Genomic DNA, 17,751 nt, shown 5'->3' with positions numbered 1-17,751 from the left:
GTACGTGATGTCCTTTCGTATCAATCTCATGGGTCTCTAGAGCTATCAACTCAACATTATACCATTCACGCACCACAATGGAGACAGACACGCCTTTATATATTCCCCGATATAGATATTATGATGATATCTTCTTCGTCAAAGCACACCAAATCGTCTATTTGGCCCTCGCAGTAGTACCCGGCCGTTGAACTTTAGAGATGACTGGCGTTGCCCCTTATAATATCATGAAATAACCATGAGTCAGTCGTATTCAACGACAACGAAGCCTCCAAGTGTGATGCTTCTGTTTCAAGTTAGCCTATCACCAGGTCGCTGTCGCTAGACGACCGCCAACACCTGGCATGGATACCTGACGTGGTTATAGCCTCAATAGCTATCTCAGCAACAAATAAGCTGAGCAAACAACTTAGTCACTTACCTCAGGGCTACCTTGTATTTGAATTCGCCTTTTTCATACATGCAGCTTTGTAAAAACTCAAACCAGGTCTTGACTCTTCACATCTTCAATAAGTCTACTACGTTGGTTCGACCGCGATGGCTCAATCCACCAAGAAAGACATTGACGGGCTCGCCAATCAATCAGCCAATGACCAAGCTGTCAAACAGCCTCAGCCTCAGCTAACGACGACATGTCAAAAGACTAAGGCTACCGAAGAGCAAACTGATTCCGGCTCTTTCTTATGCATGCTAGAACCTCTTTCTGGTCACAACATGGTTCTCGATATGACTCGATACTTCGCTACTCAGATCCTCCATCTGTCCCAAGAAAAGGACAACCTCAAAGACCAGATGGCCGATCTCACGAAGCAGGCAGCCGATATACTGCTGCATCTACAGAAGCCCGTCGGTGCACACAGTCCAGCCACACAACCTCTTCAGCAAGCAGGAAAACCAAGCCCCGTCGAACAGGCCCTTCAGTCTACCCCCAGAACCCCAGCAATCTCACAGCTCAAACGAGGTGATGTTGGCCGGTTCAACCCTAGTCACCTCGACGAGCGGGGCGCGGGCATGGTGACCGATGGCTGCACCTTGGTCTTCACCGACGTGGACCTCTTCGTCGAGCACATCGAATCCTTCCTGCAAGACCCTCTCGCAGCCGCAGCCAACGAGAGGCAAATCCTGCAGTGGCTCGAGGCCCTGCTCAACGGCCCGGCAGCCATGTGGTGGAGCCACGAGCTAACGCGCGTCGACCGGCGCGCCCTGCGACTCGCGGGCCTGTCCGAGATCCTGGTGGACCTGGAGCGCCGGTTCCGCCTCACCCCGGCGGTGGCGGCGGTCAAGTTCGAGCACGGCAAGCTGCGTCTCCGGGACGTCGCCTTCGACGAGAACAGGCCGATGCAGTTCGTCCGGATGAAGCTGCGATACGCGAGAGCGATGGAGCTCCTGGACGAGGACAACACCGAGTGGTTGTTTGTCATGCTCCAGATCTGGTTCAGCATGGACGTCGACATCAGGGCGGTTTTGAGCCCGCCTTTCCCGTCGCAGACGCTTGACCTCTACTTGGAGGAAATCGACAAGACGACACCGGATCTCATGAGCCGGGCGCTGAAGCTTCACTGTTGATCTGGGAAGATGGATCGTCGATCAAATTCGACCTATCAAACTGGAGACTATTTATAACTCACTCATCTTCAGCAATTCACGTATATCCTGGAGGAAGAATTTGCGATAAGCTACTCGAGGGACCTAGATATATTACACAGCATCATATGCTGTATGAGGTGTCCAATCTGGCGGCGACCAGAATAGATACTTTCCATAGTTTCCGTCCAATAATAATGTTTAATGTATTTCCTAGCTTGCATGCAATTTATTATCACGTCCGTATCCGAGAATTCGTCAAATGCTTCCGGGGGGGTGTTCGTTGTAAGAGCAAGCGTTGCTAAGCCAGGGGTAAGTTTTACTACGATAGTCGATCTTTAAGACAACAAGCTTACCACCCCCGAGGGCTCTTCTGATTTATTCAAGTACCTAAGCCAACAGCGTGGCTGAGATAATATACTGTTAAAGGAGGCTCTGATAGATGAGAAGCAATTGAAGCTGGTCAGAAGGTTTACTATATCGTCAGGGTATATATATAATATATATATATATATAAGATTATCTTGTAGGGTAGGCGCTAGATATGAGGTCTATATAAGAAGGGTATACCTCCCCCCTATTCTTACATAGGGGTGCATGGGTCAATATAGTCACTAATACACCGCTATATTATAAATTAAACCCATGGCTCTCACCCTGTGCAATAATAATACCTTTACTCAAAACAAGAGTAAACTCCCTCTGCATTCCATCGCAGCAATAACAATTTTGACGCCTTATAACCAGCCAATCTTCGCGAGTAAACGAATCTGTATCCATATACCGACCCACCAGCTCCACTCAGATGACGGTGACGTGTTCGTTTAAGAATGGCTATCATGTCTAATATTCTGTGAATTCCCCAGACCCGACTGAGAATGCTTTATGCCGTCTTCCCAAGTCCAGGACCTTCAAGATAATCGTCAGGTTAGGACATCTCACGACGACAAAGAACTGTTCGCTCTTGCTTAAGATCAAGAGTACCTGCTATGAAGCGGCATCCAAGTTATATAAGTTCCCTCCGTATGATACGACAGCATTGGAGCTTGCCATCTTATTCCTCTCTCGTAATAAAGTAGACCGCCAAGCTCATACACATTCCTATTGCACACAAGGGGTGAACGTAATTATTGATATTTCCCAGGTACTATACTTTTATACAGATCACATTATACATCCTGCATTCTTCGTAGCATAACAATCATCTCGAGGAAGATTCATGGCATGACATGTCCTTCTTCTCTCGTTCCATTTTCCACGTGGCGACGTAGTAGCGTAACAAATTAAAGAAACCGCTATAGGGCCTCTCCGATTATATTTCCGATAGCCCCGCCTATCTCGCCGAAAAACACGCCCTTGAAGATGGACTCGCCCATGTCCTCGAACCAATGGCCCGTCTTCTTCAGGCGATCTTTCCAGAGTTGCTGTTCGTCCGGGCTTAGGTTTTCCCACGATGTGGCGGGGCCGTGGACCTCTTCGTCGTGGATACCAACGTGCAGAGGGGGCAGACCCCGAGGGTCCGCTTCCCCGGTTTCGTCATGTCGAATCACGAGCGGCTGGGTATGATGTGCGTTAGCGTCCGATAGTAAATCCTTGATCGACTTTTCGTTGGTCGTGGGGACTTTGCGCAAGGGCTGCGTCCACGACGTAGGCAGATAAGGCCTAATCCCGAGGACGGGACTGCCGATATCTTTCGCCTCGAGGAAGACCTGCCCGATTAAAGCGATGAGAAGTATCACAATTGTACAAAGTGCGATAGGTGTGACCGGCGATTGGCCCTTAGATTTCAGCGCAACTACGTAGCGCGACGGGCTTGAAGGCCCTCCGTTTTCTTTCGCGGTAGACTTATCAACGTGCTTTTTAAGCGGTATGCTGTGTACTACTGTCGTGAAACCGACACCGACGCTGGCCAGCTTGACGGTGAGATCGGCCGTCTCTTTCGACGCTGATTTTGGCGGCAAAAATGGGGAAAACGAGAGCCCGGTTATATTTGAAGGATGAACACCTTTGAGCACTTGGAACGGCGCCAGGTCGGCGAGGAGGACTACCCTAGCAGCGGATTTATGTTCTAACGTGAAGAGCGATATTGAAGCATCGTTCCCTGCAACCGCGACTACGAATTGGGTCTCGCCCGTCTCATCCGTCGGGGACGAAGTCGGTGATAGATTCCTCACTGCAAGGCCTGTTGCCTTAGAGACACCCTTTGGGAGCCTAGCCTTGATCGTTAGACGAGCATTGTCTTGCTCTTTCGCGGGCAGGCGGTAACCATGTAGCGCAACTCCCTGGGAGTTAGCCTTGTTGACTACCGTGATTAAAAAGCCAGGTGTCAGGTAGCGCAAAGATTTGAACGACGCCTTAGCCGTGTCACCCTCATCCGGGGTAATAGTATATACGCATTTGGGCTCCGATATTTCCTCCTTGGATACTTCGACGGTAAAGATTTCGTGGTCATTGCAATATGCCAGTTGGTATGTGTCGGGCCCTGTCTGAACGACGTCTAGGTCCATTGCTTCTTTAGGGATATCCAGCCTACCCCTCGGTTTCCACCTCCCGCCTCCTTCGCATGGTACATCGAAAAGCGCAATCTCGGGCTGCTTGGACAGTCCTGTGGCGGCGGCACCTAACTGTGAGAGGTTTTCGTACGGGTGGGACAGTCGGAGGAGTCTTTGGTAGGCGCTTGTATCCTTATGCACGAACAGCGCATGGCGCGCGACCTCGGAAATGGAAACCCTTACACCGCTAGTCTTGGCCGATTTAGCGGGTTCGTCAATACCGAAAATACGAAAATGGTCATTCTTGCCCTTCTTAATCTCTTCCGGGCTTGAATTGACGCCGGCAAATACGGTTAAGGATCTATCTCTTCGAGGACCGATGGCGAGTGTCGTGACGTTGTCTTCGGTTTTGCTAAGTTCGAGCTCGGCGACTTCCGATAGCTCTTCCGGGTTAGAGGTGTTGAGAACGGTCTAACATATCCCCTAGTTAATCCATCGAAATACAAAAAGCTAGAGTATGATGGTATGCGATTCCTTACTATTTTATTCCCCACACCATTTCGTCCCGGGCCGCCACCACCTGCGACGACGAGCTGGTTAGGATCTGTCGGGTCGAAGTCGCATGAATAGAGAGGATAGGTGAGGGTGATCTTCGCGGTAGGGATGAGCTTCGCCATTGTCGCAGCGAAGTTTGATTGACTTGGTGGAAGTAAATAGACTCCTGGTTACCTTGGCAGACTACGCGACATTGTTTAAATGGGCATCATGAATAAGAGAATAAGAATAATTATGGTAGGTTACAAGTTTTTGGCTTTGATGACGAATGGGTGTCTCTTAGGTCTTTTAGTGTTCTAAAAAAGCAAGGCAAGGCCGGGGTAGCTATGTACCAGCCTGCTCTGGACTTTTCAGGTAGGGGAAACCCTTTTTATTTTATTTTTAGCGGCAAGAGCCGTTACAGCTGCAGCCCTGCTGGAGAGAAGCTGTGACCGCAAACAAACAAACTTCTGCCACGTTTTAAACCTGGTACGTACCTTTTTCCACCTTCCGTTCATATAGTATTAGGTAGTTTGGAACTACCTTTCTTGCTTCTCATTTAGTCTATAGGAAGGTGCAATGAAATAAGAGAGTATTTAAGATTTTGGAGGGGAGAGTGGAGTTATCAGAATCTTTACCGATATAACATCCTTTTACGTCACATGTTCATAGGTACCTACTTATTGAAACATTATGAGCCCGGATTCTATCATCGCCTCTCACCTATACGAGATTGAGAAGGGTATGTCTACCTAGGTATATATGACATAAAGACTATTCGAATCAGTATACACCAAACAACTAATAAGTATATCTAACCTTACTAGCCTCTTTAATTCTCACCACATAATAAGAGAACCTCTTGACACTATCATTGTATGAGCTACACCTAGTTAAAGAGTGATGGCTATCCCTTTGAGGGTAGACATCGTACCTATAGGATAAAAGCAAACTACTAATATAATCCATCTATTCTCACGCCTCACTCAGTACAAAATCATACTTCACCGTCCAGTGGGCCTTTCCGTCTCCCTCGCACGGCTCAAAACTCGCCAGCAATTCATCCCTAGCGGCGAAGACCGGATCTTCTTTAACGTACTTGTCATCACGGTCGAACACTTGCGTGGTCAAGGTCCGGAACCCCGGCGCCGTTATCATGAAGTGTATGTGCGCAGGCCGGTACGGGTGGCGGTCGAGCAGCTCGAGCAAGCGACTGGCGGGCCCGTCTGGTGTAACCTTGTATGAGCCCGGGCGCACGCAGTATAGCGCATACCGGCCTAGCTCGTCTGTCTGGAAGCGTCCTCGTAGATTCATGTCCGGCTGCTCTGGATCCTGCAGCTCGTATTTCCCGTTCGGGGCCGCTTGCCAGAGGTCTACGATGGCACCTGGCGCTGGTTTTCCTGTCGACGCGCTCAACACTCGCCCCGACAGGTGTGTTAGCAACTTCTCGACTTGCAGGTACCAGAATGAGTCCGGCGCTGCTTTTATGATGCTGCTACCATTAGGCAGAAGCGGCGCGTCTTTGCGGTAGTAAGGCCCGGTGGCGGTCGAAGGCGTAACTACTCCAGATTCGCTGCTGTCGGGGGGCAATTTAGATGTGATATTGTCTACGAGGGGTTCTAGGCCGAGGATATCGGATAGTATACTTGTCTCCTTACGCTTGTCGGTAGACATGCGACCTGCCTCGTTTATCTATGATGATATGTCAACAGTCTCTTGGATTTCTAGCCGGCGTCAAGTTGGCTTACTAGTTCAATCCCAGCCGCCAACTCCGCGATTGTCAAGTCTATGTCCCGAGCAAAGTCGTGTAGGTGCCGTATCAGGCTTGGCATGATCTCCTTTAGACGAGGATGGGCCTTCGAACCCGTAGCGGCAATTACATTGTCTGTGAGCTCCAGATCGTATTTGGCTTTCGCGGCGGCCCCGTCCGTTTCGTTTTCTTTCTTGGTAAGCACCATATTGTGGCAGAACCAATCCCACTTGTCAACCCACCGACTATCTACTAAATATGTAATAGCTGTTTGCCGGTAAGTCAATCATATATCCTACCTAATAAGCTTTCTGTACTTACCTAGGAGGTCTATAGAGAACTACGTAATCCAGATGAAAGTGAAAGTAGGTCCGAAAGGGGGCAAACATCTAGGGGTTGGATAGATTTAGAACGTCTGGAGTATACTTCGTTTACCGTCCGCGGACGGGGATTTATACCTACGGACTAGCACTCCCAAACATACTGCGAACAAGAGAAGGGCCGAGTGTCACTACACGAGCAGACGTATTGTTCTTCTAAGAGTTGAAACCGGGGACTGACGCTTGGTAGCAAGGGTCACCCCCCATTTTCGCCATGTCCCCCTTTCTTTTTTTTTTTTTCTATCATGACGACACAACATCACAGGTGTCCGTCGAATCAAGGCATCGCAAATCTATATCCAAGAATTAGGGCGACTTCCGCAGAATAAACTTGCGAGCAGATAATCACCCGCGGCTAGACACATGGAGTATGGCTGGATGCAGGACAAAAATGTGGGCGAGAATTCTGAGTATTAGGATGTAGGTAGTCAATGACGAAAGCAACCTCCATCCTACATATGAAACCAAGCACGGCGGCCAACTAGATTTGTCGTTACCATCCCACCATGTTGATAACCTGCTCACATGGGCACTTGAATGCATTATCAACCATGTCATGATCTTTGGCTTGCTTGGACAGGCGTCATCTTCCCACAGAATGAAGCCCTGTCTTAGACGGACCGTGGTGGCTTCAAGCCCTCTTTATATATGACTCCGCTATCCGAACCCGTGGTAATCCGGATAAGCACCATCTGACCTTAAGTGCGCTATTCCGAGCCGATGGTAATCCGACTCCTTTTTATTCTTTATGCCGTAATAGCCGTGATCAAATCCCACTAATGTTTTGCCTGGACTTCAAGATATGCCTGCCTAGCTGGGCAACTAACACTGAATCTAGAGTGAAGGAAAAATTATCACATAGAGGAGATGATGGGTCAGTCTAAGCTACCATAACTAATATATTTCTAGTTACCTACCTAGAGAGAACTCATTGTATTGGAACTCGTTATACTTCCTATGATTCCAAGTCTCCAACCTAGATCCGAGAGGATAGAGAACCACCACAGCTAAATCTAACTGGTTAATGCTAATTAATGCCGAGCCACTCTCCCTTCTTCTACTTCTTCAACCGAGGCCCCGGGGAATCATCGACTAACTCCTACCTATGTATACATCCTACCTATGTATACATAACCCTATACCATGCACCTCACGCTTGACCGAGAGAAACATTTCAAAACACAAAACCACGGTTCACAGCATCATCTCTTCTACTCCGTCTTCAAACTCTTCTCCACACTGTCAAATATAACCGCCGCGTCCCCGTCTTCAACAGCTTCCTCGTCCACATCCTCCGTCCCCTCGGTCGTCTCATCATCTGTAGTCCCACTGCCCACTCTCAGCAAGCCCCTTAAATCCTCCTCGTCGATAATGCTCTCAATGCTGCCCCTCCTGATCCCCGCCAGCGTCTCCCGTCTGCCCTGCTCAATCAGCCGCTCAACTTTCAGCCTATTCCCGATGAACTTGAGCTTCGGGAACGCGCTCTGCTGGCCCTCGTGCAGCATGCGCGCTAGGCTGTCCATGTCGGGGTCCGATAGTATGTGCAGGAAGTCGCTGGCCTGTGTTCGTGGCCAGAGCGTAATGGTGCCGCTGAATTGTTGCAGCCAGACTTGCGACCAGTCCTGACCGAGGGGCCGAGGGAGGAGTTCCAAGTGCTTAAGGACCTTGAGCCATTTTGCTAGGTCTAGCTTTACATACTGCTCTGTCGCGGAGCCTAGGTATCCACCACGCCAGCCGCGGCCCTTGCGGTGGGTTACGGGGGACCCGACCGTGCCTCTGGACGAGAAGAAGAATAGGGATATGTGCGGGTTGACTTGGCTGACGATAGTGAAATTGACGTTGAAGTGCAGGTTAAGAGCCTTAATAGGTATATCAGTCCGCAAGCTGCCGTCTTTCCACTTGTGACCAAACGAATACGGGACCAGCGAACCATCTGGGTTCTTCATCATGAGAACTACAGGATTCTGGATCCCGGGAACGGCGGCAGATGCCAGGACGGCAGACCAGATGACGCAGTCGGGCGACGTGAGGTAGTTGCAGAGGATGGTCGGCGAGTGTGGATCGGCCGGAATGCAGCTAACATTGAGGATCCTTCCCGTGCGCTGGTACGCCTCCCTAAACGTCGTCGACCCGCGGGACCACCAACTACTCTTGTGCGCCCAATCGACGGAATCGAATCGCGCGCCCGTCTTCCACCATCGCGGGAACCAGGTGCTGATCGGCTCCGAGCAAGCTTTGATCTTATGCGACAGCGCGGGCACTAATAGCTGTTTCAACTCGTCGTTAGTCCGTGTCGCAACGAGGGATGCTACTAAAGCACCGCCGCTCGTGCCCGTGATGACGTCTGGTAATAAGTCTGCGTCGAGTAGCGCTTTGATAACGCCGAAGTGGTAGTATGCGAAAGAGGCACCGCCGGATAGACATAATGCAGTGCGTCCGAAGTTTGCGTGCATGCGTTTGAATATTGCTCGCTTTTCTTCAAACGACAGCTGCTTGGTATGGACCAGGAAGCGTGTGCTCTTCTCCACTAGGTTAAGTAGTTATGTTAGTTTTGCTATATCAACGTGTTACTGGTTATGAGCTTCAAAAAGGGGGCCTAGCGAACCTTCATCCACGAAGTTTTGAACCAAGTTTTTAGTCCCGTAGTATGTCTGGCTATACAGCCTGGGATTCTCTACTCCAACAAAGTTATTCTTCACGCAGGCTTCCGTCAAAGCCTTCAGCTCCTCGATGGTTTTGCGATGTTCACTCTTCCCAGACACGTTCCCATTTTCATACCCAGGCGCACCCGTCAGTTTTGCTTCCTGCGCTTCGGCAGCTCTCCGATGTTTGCGGAGTTGCTCCCAGACGCGCCGGACCGTCTTGGAGTCGTAGTACGCAAACTCGTTTTCTTCCTTCCATTGCGAATTTCCTAGGAACGAATCCAGCTCTTTAGCCGCCTCGACCCATTCCCGGTAACTGCCAGCGGCTCTCATGTTCTGGCGCAGCTTTTCTCGTTTCCCTCTCCAGGCGACGAAGTATTCGTATACGAAGATGTAGAACCGCGTCCATAGATACGATGCGGCTAATCCTATAATCCACATGCCCACGAAGAAGAGGAACGGCCATTTTAGCAGCCCGTATAGGTAACCTTCTCGAGTCTCGTCTACGGTGCGACGACCTAGCGTCGTCTTTTTCTTCTTCTTTCTGCGACCGTGTTTAGGTACTTTTTCATTCACCGGAGCCCAATCGTTCTGCGCTGTGATGAACATGCCGCTCTGGGAGCCATTCTGGGTCGCAGCGCCCTCGGAAAAGGGGGCTATGGCATCGACAGATGCTACTGAGCCGGACCGTGTTAGCTCCAGACTACCCGGGCTTCTTATAGTAGGGCTTTTCAACGACGCGGTATCGTCGGTTGTGCTATTTGCTGGTTCGGGAGCGCTCAGGGCGGCGGCGAAAGCGGCGAGGTGTTCGGGCGGGAGAAACTCGCGATCGGCGTCAGGTAGTGTCGTGTAATCAAAAGCCTCGGGAGGAAAGCCATAGTTGTGATGGCGCCGACCAGTAAGGAAGGTCACCCTAGGTTTAGAGGAAGAGGAAGAGGAAGAGGGAGATTCACATGCCATGCTCGCCGTCTTGACGTGCAATGCCAAGGGACATGATTATAATGATTAAGAGTGTATATATGTAATGTATAATATGTATGTATGCAGCGGCGATCCTAGCGGGATTAGGGGGAGAGAAAGAGAAGGTAGGTGTGTACCTCGGCTTAGAAATAACATGTAGGTAACGGAGCTTTGTACAGCCACTGCCCAATACATCAATTAATCTCGCGAGTTACAACCTGTGGCACCTCAAAAACCACGGGAAAAAACGAATACCTCCAGTCGCAGCATCTGGGGTCGAATGACATGTGTAACTTGGGCGAAATGACGTCGAAGCCCGTCCCGCGCCGCGCTTGTACAAATGATTTCTATTGGTCCGAGCGCCGTTTGCTTTAGGTCAAATGCATCCACACTTCAATGTTGAATGTAGGGCATACATACATGTAGGTTAGGTAAGGTACTCGGGTACTTTAGAAAATTGTTGAGCTGAAAGCGCGGAGACATCCGCTCCACGCTGCAGCAACGTTATATTATATGTATCTAGATACCTATTGTATATTCTAGAAGAATCCCGATAACCCGCGGTTTCTGGCCACGCCGAGGTTTGGTCGTGCCATATGCACCCACATGTAATGCATAGGTAATGTATGTATGTCCATACTCTGCACCGATACTATTTATGTCGTGCGACGTCGACAATACTATGTAGAAATAAGAAGAATTCTGAGCACTCTGGGACATACATACAATGTGGGTAGCCGTGGTGTAGGTACATAAGTACCTACCTATGTACGGAATAGGTTAATCATAAACCCCCCTAATTAATCTGATTGGCCCATTAATAAACGACATTCGCTTATTCCGGTCAACCAAAGTTAACTTTCCGTGGGTTTAGTGGAACTTGAATATCTCTGAGGCTATGTATGTATGTATTCAGACCCCATATCAGGGTCCAATTTGCTTTGATTTATTAACTTGGCCCATATTCCGTGAATACGGCCAAATGCTGAAGATGATCAGCCCCTTTACCTTCGAGCTATCCGAGTTGCCGTCAGCTAATTTCCCGGGGGCTTGGGTACTGAATGAGCCTCACCGAGCCGCATTGGACACCGGCTACTCGGAAACCCCAGTGCATGTCTATCGTTTTCAGTTTGGTGATTGGACCCTGTAAGGAGATATCTCTTAAGCAGGCTAATCTACATACTAGGAAGACTATCGGGACCTCGGCGCCATCTAAGTTTAGGTAAAGCCGATTTACCTATGCTTAAGCCGTCAATGCCGGATTAGCAGCTCTAACAAGCCCAGAGATCATGTTGATAGGCGACTAATAAAACCAAAGCCGATAGATCGTCAATGCGAGAAACAGTGTAGTAATACGGGTTAACTCGATTGTCTGAACACATCGCTATATATAAAAACAAAATAACAGTAGAAGACTTCTCATTCATAGATGTGCAAAATACCCCAAGAACAACTGACGGCACTCGGGTGGTGAGAAGTGGGTAATGCTCAATTCATTATTGCGATCTGGCAAATGCCTCTAGCCATTGACTCCAATGAAATATCCCGGAAAACATCGAACTTCGGTATGGTAGTAAGGTAGCATGCTGTCAAAGAATTCCGTTTGTTTCCCAGACGGCCATCGCATCGTCTTAATTCGCATGCTCGTCTCGTCCTCTGATCTCGTCTCATATATCGTCACACGCTACTCTCCTTCCTTTTGATTACCGTCTAGACGTACTGAGAAAGCCATCTTATACCCTCACCGTATCCTATCAGATGTTAGTTTTGACCTCTTGGAACTACGTCGGAAGTGAGTCTGGTGCGACGAACCTTGTCTCATCACCACAGAGCACATGAAGACCTCAATGGGCCGGATTCCCTCCAATGGGACCTTGCCCTTTCCAGTCGTCTGATACAAGCCCAATTCGTGGCGGAGCTGGTCCTCGGACACGGCATTGGGGTGGTCGATCTTGTTTCCGAGGATGACGAAAGGCACCTTGGCAAGCTCCTCCATGGACAGAAGGGCGTCGAGTTCGGCCTTGGACTCGGGGAGACGCTCGTGATCCATGGCGTCGACTAGGAAAACAATTCCGTTGACTTCCGGGAAGTAATCCTTCCACAACCGACGGGCTAGACGACATCATCCTATCAGTTGAAATTCAACGTGTCATAGCAGCGCCATAAAGCATACCTTGCTGGTGACCACCTAGATCGAAGGTGGTGAAGCGCACGTTTCCAATTGCAAGTTCTTCGGATGCTAGCGTGATGTTAGTAGACTGACACGTGCGCTCAACGATTATCGTATAGCTGTAAGCGACATACTGGGATGTAGGGTGGGCTGTAGGATGGCAACTCGGTCATTCTATAATTACATCTCGTTAGCCTTCCCATCCATGATAAAATAAAATAAACGCAAGCTCCAGCAGCAGACTCGAGAAGTTGTCCGGGTACGATATAGGACACCGACTCGGGGCGCGGGGAGAAAAAGAACCACCAACGAACCTTCAGCATGTGTAGTAGAGTCGTCTTTCCCGCATTGTCGAGGCCGAGGAACAGCAGCTTAGCATGCTTGTTCATCAAGCCGAGCGACGAGAGGACATCGTAGACTGCGGACAAAAACGTCAGCCATGGCCATCCATTACAAAGGATCGGATCGGTTTGATAAGACTCGACTCGCGAGCTACGAAGGGAACTAACACCACTGGACAATCCACATCTTGACAGTATTCGGTAGCTGTGATTAGACAAAAATAGTCGAGTTTGGTAGACGTAAGAGTGCACTCTTGAATCGAAGGTGTGCTGTCTTCGTAGGATGTTCGCGGAGATGGGCGGACGATAGGTGAATGATATAGAGTCCGAGGCCGTCCCCAAGAAAATTGAATGATGTTAAGGACAACCTGGAAGTACTTGCGGCCAGTAAGCCACACCCGCTAGCCACAGGTGGCTAAGTATCTAAATATACATACCTAGGGCATGTATGTACCTAGGTACCTCAATATAGCTGACAACGTGTACGTACCCGCCATGCGGATTTATGGAGCCACATATCAAATTCCAACAAGACTCGGAAAATATTCTGACAAAAACCACCTGACATCACCAAAATAATAACATGAGATAAGCCCAATCAAAACTTATGTAGTGTCCTTCTCGTGACCCAGTACATCGCAAGTTTACATGTACATAATGTATGAGCACTAGTAAAAGTCATGATTGAGCAGGTGCTTATCACGAATACCGGTGACACCGATACTCGCTAACAACGAACAACATCCCGAATGAAAACTGCATGCAGATGCAGCATGCAAATTGTAGAAACCCATCGGGCTTTGGCATCATTTCACAAATCTATGTACTATTGCGCGCAAGATCGTATTTAATGTAGACAGTATGAGCAGAGCAATGTATACTATATTGAATTGCCATCCCATCAGATAATTATCATTATCATCATCATAAACTATTTCATCCATTTCATGTCCAAATGCACGATCAAACAGGCAATCATATATCATGTGTCAACAAATATGTTCAATTTCAAGTATATAGCCAGATCGCCGCCGCCGTTAATGCTCGATGTGCCGTTCCCAAGTGGTATCATGAATGACCAATGCTGCCCGCCCCTGTGCCGTGAAATGCGAAGTATGCATTGTCCTGCGAGAATATCGACCCGCCAAAGTTGATGGAGAACGAGAGAAAAATAAAAACTATGTACAATAACGGTCTCAGTACTGATGATACCAATTCCGTCTATAAAAGAAAAATAGATGCAATGAAGGATTATAGTGAATAATGCAATCCTGCACTCAGTAGCCGTAACAAAGCCTCCACTAGATGGACAGGACGAACTGGTCCGGGCCTAACTTCCCAGCCATGAGTAATCCGATCTCTCGCATCCTCTCGGCGCCTTGGCCAGGCTGAGGCTTCTTCTCAATAACCTGACCTTTTCGCGCCTTGTTGCAGTGTTTCTGGAAATACTTCTCCTTAAATTTCTCTTTCCGGCGCTGGCGCTTCTGCTCGAGGCCTTTGACAATGTCAATCGCACCTCGTACGTGACGTTTCGTTGTAGTGCCCGAAGACTTGCCCGGTCGACGATGGCCCTTGAGATGATGCGGGAACATTGCAGGAGCTCGTGGGAGTGACTTGGTATGCGTCAATCCAGGCCGAAAAGCAAGACTCTTGAATTCATGCCTTCCACCGTTCGCATCGTGAACTAGCGATGACGGAGGGGATTGTACTACAGGGCCTGGAGCCGGCGAGACGAGTCGACGAGGTGAACACCCGTCGAAAAGACGCTTGGGCGATCGGCCTCGTGGCTTTGGGGGTGAGTGGTGACGCTTAGGGGGAGGAGAATGATATCGTCGAGGCGATATCTGGTCGATCTTCTTTCTTCGTCGCTCAGCACCATTCTCAATGTCATACGGGTCCTCAGATAGGTGACCATCACTCTCGCGGACAGGGATATCGAGTTCAATATCTTCGTCTTCCGGCTCGGACGTTGGGAAGCTTGGGTCGATATCTTGAGGGATTGGATGAAGCTTCTCGCGTCGCCTCGCGGCTATACACGAGATGTAAGCATCCTCTAACGGACGGTCCTCATCTAGCGTACCACAAACGAAATCGGTACTATCGGGCAACTCTGGTGTACCAGGTCGCATCTTAATCCGACGAGGCTTCTCTCGTGTCCTGGTCAGGGGATTGGGCATATCGGAAGACGATGATGAATCAGACCGGTTACCTGAGATAGATAATCGCCGGAAGATAGGCGTATTTCCAGAGTTTTGAACCGGACCACGACTAGGAGTCCACAAATCCAGATTCCCGCCATCATCATCATCATCATCATCTGAATCAGCAAATCCGATTTCGTTATCGGTATTGTAACCATCCGAAAAGTCGTCATCATCAGATCCATAGCCCGACTGGTTGTCGACCTCGTATCCGTCGTCTATCTCATCTTCCTCCATGATCTCATCCGGAAGGTCGACTTCATCCTCTTCATCCTCGTCATCGTTTAGCTCATCCGCCTCTTCATCTTCCTCCTCTTCCAATTCTTCCTCTTCGGCTTCTTTTCCTAACCGCCGAATCTCATTTTCCTTCTTAAGTGTATCGTCAATAGTTAATCGACGGCCAGGTGGCGGAAGATTCAGGCGGATCCAATCCTCCTCTTGCGGCTCGTCACTAGCAAACTCATGAAAACGAGAAGACTCGCTATTCAAATCATTTGGGTTCGCAGTCAAATACTTGGCTGACGGAACCGGCATTGGGCTTCGTGATGACGGTCGCGGGGTTAATGACCTAAGCGACCGCCCGCGTGTAGCGGAAGACGACCGAAGCTTACGCACAGTAACAGGAGAGCCATTGCTTTCCTTCAATGATGCAATGGCTGACGTGAGTACGGACTGCTGCGTATCTTGCGTCGGCGGTGTCCGAGGAGCTAGCTTTGCAGGACATGCAAATTTTATGCAAGATTTCCTCTGCGGCTTCTCGTTTACTGGTGGCTTAGACTCAACTGACTGCAGAGATGGTGGCTTCGTAGTATCAGATTTCTGTCCACACGCGAATGAAATGCAGCGCTTTTTGGTCAAAGCTTCTACTGTAGGATCCTTTGGCAACCCATTGCTTCCCACTGGCTTACTCAAAGCGGCCACGTGCATGGGTTGTTGGGGGTTGCGATGTGGAGTAAATTTGGATTTCGCATCGAAATATAGGTCCGTGTTCAACCGTGGAAATGATATTACAGGTGGCGGCGGACTTGGTGTGTTTGTGCGCGCGGGGCTTGTAAAGCCAGTGTCGCTGGTAAGGTCGGCAGTAGATGCAAGGCTGACGTTGCTATTCATTGAACGTCGCCGTGATGAGTCGAAACTCAAATTAATAGTGTCCTCCTCTGAATGAAGGGCTTTCGTTAGAAGAGATTCGGAATTGTCCGTTGTTTTTCGTATGACACTCCGCTTAAATTGGGTCTCCGGACGTGAACGTCTATTATCGGGAGGTTCGTCGACTTCAGCCGCAGCCTCGTCTTCCGGTACATGTTGCATGCCCGCCCCACGCGCGGCGAAAGCCAGCATATTCGCGCCGGTCGAGTCGTGAACTAAATCGTTCGCCATACTGATGGTGATAGCAACTGTAGTTTCGTATATACGATAGGAACTTTGCGCGGTTCGAAATCCTTGGATGTACCGTCGGTCAATTGGTATGTCTCCAAAGTACGCCTTCTACAATCCCTTACAGCTTGCTGTCTTAATTTCGTAAAATGCGGTATTTATGGTGGAAATGTGGCTAGTTTAAAGAATTTTGTTTAATGTTTTCGTCGAATATTTCGGAGGCTACAGAATGCAGACCAAGTCCCCAACAAGAAGATTTGTGGTATTTGTCCCTAGGGACCGTTTCGCTATAATTGCCGTCCCATGATGTCGCGAATAGCATTCGAAGATTTGACGAAGGTTTTGAAAGGGTGAAGGGCTATTTCGTATATGCTCCTAAGGAAGCTAACCAGGTAGAAGGTAGAAGGTAGAGGGTGGCAGTCGGCGAAGTCTTAAGTGGGTGGCAATTGTGTTAAGTCGAAGTATTGCGTTGTGACTCCGAGACAGAGTAAACGATAGTCCGTCAGCAATAAAAAAGATTCTCCCTCGAGCGGCAGAATTAAATTGGCTCAGCTGAGCATAGAGGCTTAGGGGTCTTGGAAACTCTTGGCCGTCACTAAGATATGACGTCGAGGCGTTGCCGTTTGCCGTGTGTTGTGTACTAAGGGAGACGAGACGTAGATGAATATTGGTTGAGCGTAGTACCAAAGTTGGATCGCGAATGTCTGAGAGGCAGTGAGTCCCGACCCTGAACCCTAAGGACTCAACGACGGGCTACTTGGGAGATAAAGATTCTCAGCAGAAGGTGGGAGAAGGAGGCGATAGAAATGGAAACCGAAAACTGGAAACTGAGAATTTAGGAATCGGGAATGGGGAGGGGAAGACCCTATGAGGAGGAACCAAAGGCTACGGGATCTGGTTCTGCGTTCTTGATGGTTTGTTTGCATGTGGATACTTTCTAGGAAGTGTGGGATACTACACTAGGTAGAATAAGTAGAAAACAGGTATGTACTAGGTAAGTAAAAAAGAATTTGGATCACCACACAGCGTCACTTTGGAGCGGTGGGAAAAGGAAACGACTGGGAAACAGCGAACCAAGCATTAGAAATAAGCGGTATGCGCAACTTAACTGGTTCTAATTGTACTTAACATATTGTACATAATGAGAAAAAGGTAAATGGCGACTTCCCTATCAGACGCTCACGGTCGTACTAAGATGTGGTACCTGGGTACATGTACCTAAGTAGTACAGCACCTGTCATTTGAGTTTAGTCAGAGCTAACGAACAAACCACATACCTAACCTAGCGAACATTGAACCTAGCAAAAAATAAAGCCCACATGT

General features: G+C 49.0%; 6 protein-coding genes across 6 annotated transcripts; 1 reads left to right on the top strand and 5 right to left on the bottom strand.

The window, feature by feature from the left end:
- On the top strand, positions 1-1,566 carry F4813DRAFT_398403 (uncharacterized protein; the record flags this gene model as incomplete). Its single annotated transcript, XM_049248048.1, has 1 exon — positions 1-1,566. The coding sequence occupies exon 1, from the start codon at positions 538-540 to the stop codon at positions 1,564-1,566; it is 1,029 nt and encodes a 342-aa protein (XP_049103915.1). The 5' UTR covers positions 1-537.
- A 1,079-nt stretch (positions 1,567-2,645) lies between these two features.
- Positions 2,646-5,046, bottom strand: F4813DRAFT_177666 (uncharacterized protein). The gene is made up of 2 exons (XM_049239279.1): positions 4,616-5,046; positions 2,646-4,547 (listed from the first exon to the last, which is right to left on the bottom strand). Exons 1-2 carry the CDS (start codon positions 4,751-4,753, stop codon positions 2,880-2,882), a joined length of 1,806 nt encoding a protein of 601 aa, XP_049103914.1. The 5' UTR covers positions 4,754-5,046; the 3' UTR covers positions 2,646-2,879.
- Positions 5,047-5,585: 539 nt separating this feature from the next.
- On the bottom strand, positions 5,586-6,568 carry F4813DRAFT_385619 (aromatic compound dioxygenase; the record flags this gene model as incomplete). The annotated part of the gene is made up of 2 exons (XM_049246280.1): positions 5,586-6,302; positions 6,359-6,568. 2 exons carry the CDS (start codon positions 6,566-6,568, stop codon positions 5,586-5,588), a joined length of 927 nt encoding a protein of 308 aa, XP_049103913.1.
- A 1,044-nt stretch (positions 6,569-7,612) lies between these two features.
- Positions 7,613-10,830, bottom strand: F4813DRAFT_346341 (patatin-like phospholipase domain-containing protein). Its single transcript, XM_049241839.1, has 3 exons — positions 10,763-10,830; positions 9,346-10,689; positions 7,613-9,267 (listed from the first exon to the last, which is right to left on the bottom strand). Exons 2-3 carry the CDS (start codon positions 10,340-10,342, stop codon positions 7,952-7,954), a joined length of 2,313 nt encoding a protein of 770 aa, XP_049103912.1. The 5' UTR covers positions 10,343-10,689; positions 10,763-10,830; the 3' UTR covers positions 7,613-7,951.
- Positions 10,831-11,661: 831 nt separating this feature from the next.
- Positions 11,662-13,040, bottom strand: F4813DRAFT_398398 (GTP-binding protein-like protein; the record flags this gene model as incomplete). The annotated part of the gene is made up of 6 exons (XM_049248047.1): positions 11,662-12,093; positions 12,155-12,454; positions 12,516-12,581; positions 12,647-12,686; positions 12,827-12,930; positions 13,022-13,040. The coding sequence occupies 6 exons, from the start codon at positions 13,038-13,040 to the stop codon at positions 12,053-12,055; spliced, it is 570 nt and encodes a 189-aa protein (XP_049103911.1). The 3' UTR covers positions 11,662-12,052.
- A 956-nt stretch (positions 13,041-13,996) lies between these two features.
- F4813DRAFT_177596 (uncharacterized protein) lies at positions 13,997-16,826 on the bottom strand. The gene is made up of 2 exons (XM_049239278.1): positions 16,554-16,826; positions 13,997-16,493 (listed from the first exon to the last, which is right to left on the bottom strand). Exon 2 carries the CDS (start codon positions 16,429-16,431, stop codon positions 14,155-14,157), a length of 2,277 nt encoding a protein of 758 aa, XP_049103910.1. The 5' UTR covers positions 16,432-16,493; positions 16,554-16,826; the 3' UTR covers positions 13,997-14,154.
- Positions 16,827-17,751: the final 925 nt, after the last annotated feature.

Source organism: Daldinia decipiens, assembly GCF_022478715.1.
Source record: "Daldinia decipiens strain CBS 113046 unplaced genomic scaffold F4813scaffold_3, whole genome shotgun sequence".
Classification (NCBI taxonomy): Eukaryota; Fungi; Ascomycota; class Sordariomycetes; order Xylariales; family Hypoxylaceae; genus Daldinia; species Daldinia decipiens.
Note: the sequence above shows the minus strand (reverse complement) of the source record. Positions and strands in the feature narration are given on the sequence as shown.

Bases quoted from the DNA above. Each gene is read 5' to 3' on its own strand.
- F4813DRAFT_177666 (XM_049239279.1), bottom strand. From the start codon at position 4,753: ATGGCGAAGCTCATCCCTACCGCGAAGATCACCCTCACCTATCCTCTC. The intron at 4,548-4,615 runs GTAAGGAATCGC...GGGATATGTTAG, and splicing joins ATGGTGTGGGGAATAAAATA to ACCGTTCTCAACACCTCTAA.
- F4813DRAFT_346341 (XM_049241839.1), bottom strand. From the start codon at position 10,342: ATGGCATGTGAATCTCCCTCTTCCTCTTCCTCTTCCTCTAAACCTAGG. The intron at 9,268-9,345 runs GTTCGCTAGGCC...TACTTAACCTAG, and splicing joins TCAAAACTTCGTGGATGAAG to TGGAGAAGAGCACACGCTTC.
- F4813DRAFT_177596 (XM_049239278.1), bottom strand. From the start codon at position 16,431: ATGGCGAACGATTTAGTTCACGACTCGACCGGCGCGAATATGCTGGCT.